Source organism: Onychomys torridus, chromosome 17 (assembly GCF_903995425.1).
Source record: "Onychomys torridus chromosome 17, mOncTor1.1, whole genome shotgun sequence".
Classification (NCBI taxonomy): domain Eukaryota; kingdom Metazoa; phylum Chordata; class Mammalia; order Rodentia; family Cricetidae; genus Onychomys; species Onychomys torridus.
The window spans coordinates 20,253,978-20,265,926 of NC_050459.1; the positions used below are offsets into that span (position 1 = coordinate 20,253,978).

Sequence of the window (11,949 nt, forward strand, 5' to 3'; positions counted from 1 at the left end):
CAGGATCTCTCCCTGAAGCTGGAGCTTACCTGATGGCCACAGAGCCCCACCTATCCTGTCTCCATTTCCTACCGCCCTGAGCTACAGGCACAGGAGCCATGCCTGGATTTTTACCAGGGGGCTGAGGATATGACTCAGCTCCTCATGCTTATGCAGCAAGTGCGCTTAGCTGCTGAGCTGTCTTCTCATTTCTCAGCCTCCTTCTTCATGCATGCTTTCTCTTCCCTTCCATCCTGCATCCTCTCTCCCTCCCCTCTCCCTTCCTCCCTTCTTGTGACGGGCTCTCATGCAGCCTTCACTGGCCTGGAATTCATTATGTAGACCAGGCTAGCCTGGAACTCACAGAGACTTAACCTCTGCTTCCTGACTGCTGGGATTAAAGGCACACACCTCCCAGAAGCCTTCCCATGTTTACTTTAACACCAGCAATATTTTTGTTATCTATTTATTTATTACCAGTTTTTAGATTTGTTTGTTTTGCAGACAGGGTTTCTCTGAGTAAGCTGGCTATCCTGGAACTCACTCTGTAGACCAGTCTGGCCTCAAACTCACAGAGATCCACCTGCCTGAGCCTCATGAGTGCTGGAATCAAAGGTGTGCACAAAAAGTTTGTACCTGGCTTAGCAATATTTTTAAAGTTATAAAAGTATATAGTTTTAGCTTTACATCATTTTACTTAAAAATATTTATGTGTATGAGTGTTTTTGCCTGCATGTATGTATATGCACCATATGTGTGCCTGGTGTTTGAGGGTGCCAGAGAAAGAGTATTGCATCTATGGAGTTACATACAAATGGTTGTGAGCTGCCACGTGGTGCTGAAAACGGAGCACTAGTCCTCTGTAAGAGCAACATACTCTTAACTGCTTTGCCATCTTTCCAGCCTCTACTTTAAAATAGATTTTTTAAAAATTATTTCAAAATTTGGGGCGTGGGTATGCGCACCTAAGTACAGGTGGTCACCACTGTTAGAGGTATAGATTCCCCTTGGAGCTGGAGTTATGGGTAGTTATGTGCCTTTTAGATTTGTGGGTGAGAAAAGCTGGGGATTGATCCCAAGGTCCCCTATACATGCTTTGACATTGAGCTGCAGCCCTAGTCTTTTCTTTTGTTTGTTTGTTTTTGTTTTTTGTTTTTGATTTTTTGAGATAGGGTTTCTCTGTGTAGCTTTGGAGCCTGTGCTGGAACTCACTCTGTAGACTAGGCTGGCCTCGAACTCACAGAGATCCACCTGTCTCTGCCTCCCAAATGCTGGGACTAAAGGCGTGTGCCACCACCGCCCGGCATCTTTTTTTTTTTTTTTTTTTTTAATGTTTATTTGGGTTTGTTTTTTTTTTTTTAACTTATTTATTTATTATGTATACAGCATGTGTCCCTGCAGGCCAGAGGAGGGCACCAGATCTTATCATAAGTGGCTGTGGGCCACCATGTAGGTGCTGGGAACCGAACTCAGGACCTCTGGAAGAGCAGTCAGTGCTCTCAACCATTGAGCAATCTCTCCAGCCCGTATTTTGTTTTTTTTAAATGATTCTTTGCCAGGTGGTGGTGGCACATACCTTGAATCCCAATACTCAGGTGGATCTGTGAGTTTGAGGCCAGCCTGGTCTACAGAGTGAGTTCCAGGACAGCCAGAGCTACACAGAGAAACCCTGTCTCCAAAAACAAACAAACAAACAAATAAATAGATGAATGAATAAATAATTAAATATAAAAATTTCTTGTGTTAGTGAGTCATGTAGATCTTTCATAAGTTGACACATTAGTTTGTAGCTTTTCTTCTCTTCCTTCTTCCTTCCTTTCTCCTTTCTTCCTCTTTCTCCTCCTCCTCCTTTCTTTTTGAGACAGAGTCTCTCTCTGTCGCCTTGGCTGTCCTGGAACTCACTCTGTAGACCATGCTGGCCTTAAAGTAAAAGAGATCCACCTGTTGCCTAGCTAGATATTCTTCTAAATCACCACTTACTTTCTCAGGAGTTCTTTGATTTGGGGAAGTCAGCAGACTCAAAGAGGCAGGTCTCCCAGAATCCTAATAATAATCTAAAAGGTCAAACTGTATTACTGATAACAAATAATGCTGTTTCCTTGAAGCAGAAGTTCATTCTTGAGAGACACCTGCCACCTGCTCATGTCTGAATAACAGTTTCTAGTCTAACTATGCTCCATCTTGCCACCAAATGACCGTAGTTAATGTTCCCTTCAAGGCCGCAGCCTTCACTGTCCAGGGTGAAGAAGTGTCTCAGTCATTTCTCTCGTTTCCTTCTTGCACAGAGTTTTAAAGAGGCATAGATTCAAGGCTGAAATGTAGGAAAACTAATCATTTTTGCTGATTTATTAAGGCTATCACATAAACCTATCCTTTTAGAAAAGGGCCAGTGTATGGTGGTGAAGCCCCCAGTGGCCGGGTGGGGCTGTGTGCAGTGTATGGTGGTGACGCCAGCAGTGTTACCTGCTGTTGTTTTTGTGTCGGAAATATAAGAGAAATCAGCAATGTAACATGACTATAGAGGGCACAGTCTTAAACATCCTATGTCTGTAGAGCTGGAAAAATGATCTCATCAGTGCTTGGCTTGTACAAGTCCAAGGAAACATGCAAAGTTTTGGAAGGAAACATTGTGTATTTATATTCCAGCTTGTAAAAATATTAGAGACAAGTAAAAATAAATTATGTAATCAAAGTAATAAAGGGTGTGATTAGCGGAATTTCACATTTCTTTCTCTTAAAACTTGCTGCCCTGATTTTAATCATGTGGAATGATTTTATAGTAGCCATTAAAGTTTTGAGGTTACTGAGTGTTGTAGTATATCTTTGGGCAATTTTAAATGTCCAAGTTTTAATGGAAAAAGTACTGACAAAACTGTGTTTCAAGGTCCCTTTGGCAAATTATATGTGGATTTTTATGTCCTAACATAATTAATATGAATTTTTATTTACAGGTGCCCGGGAATATCATGTCCAATTTTTTAGCAACCAGCCAGAGAGGGCATGGGTTCATGAGAAACGGGTACGGGAGTATAAAGGTCACGAACAGTATGAAGAGTTACTAGCCGAGGCAACCAAACAAGCCAGCAATCACTCTGAAAAACAAAAGGTAACTGACTGCCCATAGGTGGGCTTTGTTTTGTTTGTTGCATTGGAGATGGAAGCCAGGGTCTTTCCCATGACAGACAGACAGGCAGTCTGCTGCTCAGCTCTACCTCTACTGTGCATTAACATATTAACATATTTACAGCTGGTTAGAGTGGTATGTGCCCATAATCCAAGCACTCATTCGTGAGGCAGAAGTAGCCCTGCAAAGTTTGAGGCCAGCCTGGTCTATAGAGCAAGTTCCAAGCCATTCAAAGCCTCATGGTGAGGCCGTGTCTCAAAAAAACATAATAAACAAATAGTTGTATGTGTCACGTAACATTATAGTACTATTAAAAACTGTCAGAACCGAGGCTGTAGCTCATTGATAGAGTTCTGCCAGCATGTATAAAGCCCTGGGTTAGGTCACTGGTACCACAGAAACTGGGCGTGGCTGCATATCCAGTAGAGGCAGGAGGATCAGAACTTCAAGTTTTGCTACATGGAGTTTAGGGCTAGCCTGAGATACATAGGATCCTGTCTCAGAAAACAAGACCAACTTTATAATCTGTTATGAAGTGACCTGCACAAATCCAGTAGGCATTAGTGATGTTTATTTTGCTAAGACTTTTAAGTAATTTTTCTGTATTACCGCCTTCCCTTAATTCTTTCTTATTCTGTTAACCAAGTTATTTTATCAAAGATTTAAAGGTACTTGATTAGAGGCAGGAGCGTGTGGCTCTGTAATGGCAGCATTTGAGAGGCTAACGTAGGAGTGTCCAGATTAAAGTCAGCTGAGTCTACACAATGAAACTATCTCAAAAACCAAAACCAAACCAGATGAAAAGTTTATCTAGTACGTTCTGTGAAGTAAGTCATGTTGAAAGTGTTGATGTACTTATTTAATCTTCATAAAACTCCCAGTAAGGTCTCAGTTTTTTTTTCTTCAGATCAGGAAACTGAGGCACAGAAGGCTTCAGTTACTGGTCTGTCTTAGGCCACAGGAATTAGAGAACCAGGGACTAGGACAAGAGTTAGGGAACTTCAGTGCATTTGAAGTGGTCGTGAATATTAGACTTTGGAAATGGATTCTCAGTTGTCTTGTTGATTGCATATATTCATTGTATCTACTGCTGGGTTTTATAAAGATTTTTTTTTCAAGTATATCATTAAATTAAAGTAGTCCTCTTATAACTTGGAAATTTCTAATTTGTATACTTTTAAAAGCTACATTTTGGCTAGGAATGATGTCACGTGCCTTTAATCCCAGCATATAGGAGGCAAGAACAGGAAAGATGCTGAGTTCAAATCCAGAGTTTTAACCACCACCAACAAAAACACCAACTTTTATCACAAGCTTCTTCCTTCTCCTTCTTTATACTAAAACAAAAAACAGAGTCCAGAAACCTCGGATCCTTTGGCGCTGGACTGGCAGGCATTTGTGAGCTGCCTGCCTGCCTGCTGTGGGTACTGGGAATCAAACTCTGGTCTTCTGGTCTTTTGAGGGAGGGAGGGAGGGACTTTTCCAGAGAGGGTCTCCCTTTGTATCCTTGGCTGTCCCAAAACTCACTATGTCCTGAGACTGCCAGGCTGGCCTCAAACTCACGGAAATCTGCCTCTGCCTCTGCCTCCCAAGTACTGGGCCTAAGCAAATTTCAATACATGAAGAGGATTTTAATTGATTTTAATCAGCCTTATATTTTAAAGATTTAGTCACCGACATTTAGCATATACTATAGCATCTCATATCTGACTCCTAAAAAAATTTTTTTTTTATTACTGAATTTGTTGTTGTTGTTTGAGATAGAGTCTCACGAATTAACTCTGCCTGGCCTAGAATTCGCTTCGTAGACCAGGCTGGCCTTCGACTCCCACAGATCTGATTTTCTGTGCTTCCTGAGCCCTGGGATTAAAGGTGTGTGCCACCGTGCCCGGCCCTATTGTTCGATTTCTTTTGTGTACATATGTATAGTTCACACGACGTGTATGTGGAGGTCAGAGGGAACTTGGGAAATGGTCTCCCTCCTCCTGCCATGGGGGTCCCAGGGATGTTAGTGAGGTTGGGGACAAGCGCCTCTACCTGCTGAGCCACCCCAGGGCCCTGTCTCAACAGCTCTCAGTGTCTCTTTGCTCATCACTTCTAATGAACTTCCCTGGTCACCTCACAGACTTGTCCAAAGCTTTCTTACCTCCTGCCCACCCGACTCTTCTGCTCAACCGCTGCTCAACCGCCGTGGAAAGGGATTCAGAGTTTGGTTATCAACACCCGATCCCCCAACTCACACGTTTCTTGGTTTTGTTGCTTCCTTGGGTTTTCTCCTTTCTCTCAGCCTATCCATGTATGCTTATTGGCATAGACTGGCCCCATCTCTAAACGTGGGCTGGCAGCAAGTTTTGCCAAGACCCCCACAGTACCTGACTTCCTTGCCTACCTGTGGAGGAAGTAGCAGCTTGGCAGTGGCGTGTTTAATGTTAGTGTCTATTGGCCCCTGAAAACAAGTCATTTCCATAGTCCTTCTTCTTTTCCATTATTACTATTGAGCAAATATCACGTGGAGGGACAGCTCCTCTTTGGGGTGTTCTTCAGCAGGGTGATCAGTAAATGAAATGTAGCTCAAAGAACAGACCTTCACGGCATTTAAGACAGTAATACTAGCTTGATTGCTTACTTATTTATTTGTTTGTTCGTTTGGTTTTTCCAGACAGATTTTTTCTGTGTAGCCTTGGCTGTCCTGGAACTCACTCTGTAGAGCAGGCTGGCCTCGAACTCACAGAGATCCACCTGCCTCTGCCTCCCAAGTGCGCCACCACTGCCCAGCAGTAATAATAGTTTATTAATGGCAAGGGATCAGCACATTCCATTTATTTGTCTGGAGAATCTGAAAGTATTTATGTGTACTTGAAAAAAATGGCAGAGTGCCTAGAAAATACATGTCGGTTTTAATGTGCCTATTGGACTGAAAAAGATCTCTAAAATTTCATCTCATGCCTGTATCTTTTTTATAAAGATTCGGAAACCCCGGCCTCAGAGAGAACGTGCCCAGTGGGACATTGGCATTGCACACGCGGAGAAGGCTTTGAAGATGACTCGAGAAGAGAGAATGGAACAGTACACTTTCATCTACATTGACAAGCAGCCAGAAGAGGCTTCATCCCAAGCAAAGAAGAGTGTTACCTCCAAGACCGAAGTTAAGAAACCCCGAAGACCAAGATCTGTGCTCAACAGTCAGCCAGAACAGACCAATGCTGGGGAGGTAGCCTCCTCACAGTCAAGTACTGACCTCCGGAGACAGAGCCAGAGGCGGCACACGAGCGTGGAAGAGGAAGAGCCCCCTCCTGTTAAAATAGCCTGGAAAACAGCAGCCGCAAGGAAATCCTTACCAGCCTCCATCACAATGCACAAAGGGAGCCTAGATTTGCAGAAGTGTAATATGTCTCCAGTTGTGAAAATTGAACAAGTGTTTGCTCTTCAGAACGCGACAGGAGACGGGAAGTTCATTGATCAGTTTGTTTATTCAACGAAGGTACCTCTTGTTCTCTGGGGGCTTGGGGAATGGTACTAAAACCACCTAAGATGTGATTTAAGTGCCCTTTGGGTCCACTGCATTTGAAGCACAGTCTCGTTTACCCTGGGCAGAAAGCCGTGTCCTCCCTGTTTCCCTGTGGTAAGACTCCCTCCCTCCCATCTGTAGTCCGTCAATCTTGAGCATGTAGCCAGGATCGAGCTGAGCTCCTGAAAGTCATGGGAAACCGGGCAGCTTGCCTGTTTCTCATTTGTAGTTAGTTCTCTTCGTTGTAAACTCTGATTGTTATTAATTTTTCTTTCATCTGAATTGTTGTATATAAAATCCACTGGGACAGTTGTGCCTGCTGATCTGTTTGGTTGTACCGGCAGGGGCTCTTTTGTTTTGTTTACATTTTAACTGCACGGTTCATTTAACTCAATGTACCTAAACATTATTTCAATGTGTAGTCAGTACAAGGTGGTTGATGAGCTGTTTGCGGCTTTTTCTCTCATCTGAGTCTTTGGAATTCAATGTATATCCTCCTCTACCCACCTCTCCAGTGTCTTACATAGCCCAGGTTAGCCTTAAACTATGTAGTTGAGTATGACCCTGCACCTCTCCTTCTCTCGCCTCTGCCTCCCACGTGCTGGGACTGTAGACATGCCACATGCAGCTGGTTCTAGGAGTCCTGCACGTTAGACAAGCTCTGGACCAGCCGAGCTGTAGCCACCAGCCGTGGTTTACATCTTAATTGAAACTCACCACATTTCAGGCCAGCCACATGGAGCTACTGTGTTAGATTTCGTGAGGGTTTCTTGCGTGTCCTTAACTCTTCAGATTGTGAGTTCTTATTAGATAATGTTCTCCTCTGACTGGGCTTGGTAGTATGTGCCTATTGTTCTAGCACTCAGAAGGCCAGCCTGAGCTACATAGCAAAACCTTGTCTCAAAAAATAAAAATCTGGGCTGATTATGCCTCCTGGCCAGGACTTCGCCTAACAGTTGTGCCTATACCTTGCTCAGTCCTTCTCTTAATCTAGCTTGAAGCTGTTTGAGTCAAGGCCACATCAGTTTGGCATTGCTGAGCCAGAAGTTTTGTTGGATTCCTCTTAGCTTAGGTCATCTTAATGAGTTTGAGAGACATTTCATTGCTGTGTTGATCCTATGGTGAGGAAATGACCTGTGGTGAGGAAAAGGGGATTCAGTGGTGTAGATCGCTGCTGAAAACCTCGACCAGTCTGCCCTGGGTTTCCACTGAAGGCAGTCAGTCTTTGGCTTGAGGGTGTCAGAGTTTTTGTAACACTGGAACATGTGCATACCTCACAACCTGCTCCTTAGTCTGGGGTTTGTGGTTTTGATTTAGTTGCATCTTATGCATGTGTATATTAAGGAATTCTGTGCTTTCTTCTCCATTACCATATGCACATGAAAATAGTTGGTTAAATGTACTTAGAACGTTCTTAAAAATGGTAAGGGTCCTCCACTCATGTGTTTCTGCTGGTGAGCTTAGTTGATTTCAGTAGGGCTCAGCTCCCCAGAAATGCTTCAAGCATAGTTCCCACTTGACTTCTCCTTTTTCCTTTACTTTCTCCTCTCCCTCCTTCCTCTCTTTCCCCTTTCTCATTTCCCCTTTCTCATTTCCTTTCCTTGCCAGAGAGAGTTTCAGATCCCTTGGGGCTGGAGCTACAGGCAATTGTGAGCCCCAAACATTGGTGTTGGGACTGGAACTCAGTTCCCTGGGAGAGCAGCCAGTGCTCTTAACCACTGAGCCACCTCTCCAGCCCCACTGTGACTCTTGATAGCAACATTTACATATTGTTTGAATGCAAATTGACACCTTTATCCTTAGAGATAGTTTTATTTGCTTCTGTATGAAAAAATACCCCCTCACCCTAAAGCTATTCAAAGAAATTCAAGATAAAACTGATCTTTGGGGGCTGGAGAGATGACTCAGCCCTTAGGAAGATTCACTGCTCTTGTAGATCTGGGTTTGGTTCCCAGCACCCACATGGTGACTCACAACCATCATTCCAGTTCCAGAGATCCAAGGCCACATTCTGGTCTCTGCAGGCATGCATATGGTTGCTGCACATACATGCAAGCAAAGTACTCATACACATAAAATGAAAATAAATCTTTAAAAACAAATAGATGTTTTGAAAAATAAATAGAACATTTAAAATGGCTCTTTTTTCAATGCATTAAAATTACCTAAATTAGGAGCTGGGGAGAGGGCTCAGAGGTTAAGAGCACTGGCTGCTCTTCCTACTAAGGTCCTGAGTTCAGTTCCCAGCAACCACATGGTGGATCACAACCATCTGTAATGAGATCTGGTGCCCTCTTCTGGCCTGCAGACAGAACACTGTTTACATAATAAACAAATCTCTAAAAAAAATACCTAAATTAGCCGGGCGGTGGTGTCACACACCTGTAATTCCCAGCACTCGGGAGGCAGAGCCAGGCGGATCTCTGTGAGTTCGAGGCCAGCCTGGGCCACCAAGTGAGTTCCAGGAAAGGTGCAAAACTACTCAGAGAAACCCTGTCTCGAAAACCCCCCCAAAAAACCCTAAATTAATACCTAAGTTAACTGAACCCTGCTGTCTGCTCCATGTGACCTATTTGATCACATTTTATAAATGTAAATGGCATATTTCTTTATTTAAAGATATTCTCATCTCAAGGCACATTGGCCTTTCTACCTTTGTAACAGATGACTTCACCAAATGACAGTGGTGTAAAGAAAGAAACTGTTCAGATTAGGGACTGTTTTGTTTTTGACAGAAAAATGGGGTGGTGCAGGTTCATTTATTAAGGGTATTTATCACCTGGACTTAAGGCAAATAGTTTTCGTTTTTCTTTCAAGTGATCTCATTGTATATTTTAAAATACATCCTGGTGACTTAATAAAATTTTTCTGATAATGACTAGTCATAATTGACAAGTTTGAGCAAATTATGATTATGTTAAACCACCTTTATAAGCTCACAGTATTATGTGCATGCTAATCACTTGTTTTTTATTCTGCCTCATTTTAAAGGGAATTGGTAACAAAACAGAAATAAGTGTCAGGGGGCAAGACAGGCTTATAATCTCCTCACCGAGTCAGAGAAATGAGAAGCCAACTCAGAACACGTCATCTCCCGAGGCAACATCTGGCTCTACAGGTGGGTATGACTGATGGGGTACCTGGGTCCATCCCAGTGTGGGTAACTTAGACCTCGTACCAAAATCAAACACTGCAGTGGGGTGGGAGCCAGGTGGTGGTTCCACCTGTTACCTAGCACTCAGAAGGCTGAGGCAAGAGCACCACTGAAGGCCAAAGTTAGCTTGGGCTATGCACTAAGTTCCAGGACAGCCTGGGCTACAGAGACAGAACCTGTCTCAACAATGCTTCCCCACCCTATAGGCTTTTTATATAGGTCAGTGCTTGCCTGGTATGCAAGCTGGCGTAAGTGAATCTTTATTGTGTTTTTTAAAAGATTTTGAATTCTAAGAAATGATTTTGTAATATAGGAAAATAAATGTTTCTGTTCTGCGATACAGTAGCCATTTTGCATTCTCCTGTAACCCAGATGAGTGGATTTTTTTTTTTCCCACACTGACCAGGTTCTTAAACACCTCCTGAGCGACCTTTTTGTTTGTGAGACAAGGTCTTAGTGTGTGTCTCTGAGTGGTCTGGAACTCACTTTGTAGACTAGGCTGGCCCTGAACTCAGATGTCTCCTGCCCCTACCTCCTTAGTATGGGTTTAAGCATGTATCAGCTCATCTTTGGTTCAGTTCTCACACGTCAGACCCTTCAGGATTAAACTTACCTGCTTCTGGTTTCTTGGAGGTAGAGTACCGCTGTGAAGCCCAGGCTGGCCCTGAACTCACCACCCCTTGCTCCCACCTCCCAGTTGCCGTCCTGACCAGCATCAGCTCCCACACCTTTGGACTCGGTGTAGACTCCAGAAGGCTCCAGGACTTGGGTTTTTTTAAGGACAGGAATCTCTCTATGTAGCCCAGGCTGGCATTGGATTCCAGATTGGCCTCACCTACCATGCCTGACCCTGTCTCCAGAGTTTCTGGTTACAGCCTGTACATTGTGGGTGCTACTGCTCCCTGTTCTGATTGAGGGAGTCATTTGCTAGAGTGCCTCACTGAAGTCAGGTAAGCACTTCATTGAAGCTTACCATTTGTTCTGAAAGATGCCACAGAGGGTACAGATATGCAGACAGATGTAGAGACTCCATGACAGCAGATTCAGAGAGCTGAACCTCCCGTGTCCTCATCAAAAAGTTCTAATGCATGGTTCAGAGGGTTGCAGGAGGCTTCATCACGCAGGTACAACCTGTTGTTAATTTGGCTCCAGCCTGTCTTCCCTTCTCGGGCAGGAATTCAGGCTTGGAACTAAAAATGTAGTGTGGCTCTGTCCTTCTACACCCTTAGCGGCTGTCCTTAGCAGCCCATCAGGAGTTGTCTCGCTACAGTAAAAGGCAGATCTACTTAAACTAGATCAAAGACTAACCAGGACAGATATGCATTCATACCACTCAGAGAACTAGAAAGGATTTAGGAATGAAGAGCGGAGACCAAACGCGTACTTCTCCTTTTTAAAAAATGACAGCACTTGGGATGCAGAGCCAGGTGGATCGCTGTGAGTTCAAGGCCAACCTGGTATCCAAATCGAGTTCCAGGAAAGGCGCAAAGCTACAGAGAAACCCTGTCTCAAAAAAAAAAAAAAAAGTAAAATTAAAAAAAAAAAAAATGACATACTGTTTATTTGTATGTGCACCTCTGTGAATGTACACAGAGAAATGGGGTTTGTTCTTCCACAGTGGGGGTCCCAGGATTGAGCTCAGTCATGGTTGCATGTGCCTTTACACACCAAGCTGTCCCACTGACCCAGTGTCCTTCTTAGTGTACTGTAATAATGTACTGAACAAATTCTCTTCTGGAAGAGGCGGGGTCTGGAAAAGCAGACATAGAGCTCTTGAATCAGTAGTAATCCAGGCAAATCTGTGATGGAGGAAACAGAATCTGAATCTAAGTAGAATCTGAGTTATTACAATAACGATATAACAACCACCATTCAGAAAAAGACTTGGGCAAGCTCTCTAAACAGGTGGGACGGATGCAGGGGCAGAGCAAGATCATTCAGGAGGGCACTGGGCACAGTTAATGAGGCATAGTACGCAGTCTCTCCAGCGTCAAGTTGGGAAAGGAGGCTGAGCTAAAGAACCGAGGGTGTAGCTGGCGGCAGCCGGACCTGCTACTTGCGTCATGTCAGACGCCATCAATAAAGTGAAGTTGAAGATGAGCAAGTGACTGAAGCCGTGATGTAATGTTTGCTTGCTTTTGACTGTTCAAAAACAAAACCCTTTGGCCTCAAGTAGGCATATTA

General features: G+C 43.7%; 1 protein-coding gene across 3 annotated transcripts in view; it reads left to right on the plus strand.

Moving 5' to 3' along the window:
* The window catches only part of Nsd3 (nuclear receptor binding SET domain protein 3), a 109,664-nt gene that overhangs the window by 54,269 nt on the left and 43,446 nt on the right, over positions 1–11,949 (plus strand). For all 3 annotated transcript variants that reach the window (XM_036209382.1, XM_036209383.1, XM_036209384.1), the window contains exons 5-7: positions 2,931–3,085; positions 6,069–6,584; positions 9,603–9,729. In XM_036209382.1, coding sequence (XP_036065275.1) covers positions 2,931–3,085; positions 6,069–6,584; positions 9,603–9,729 — 798 coding nt within the window. The remainder of the gene's footprint in view (positions 1–2,930; positions 3,086–6,068; positions 6,585–9,602; positions 9,730–11,949) is intronic.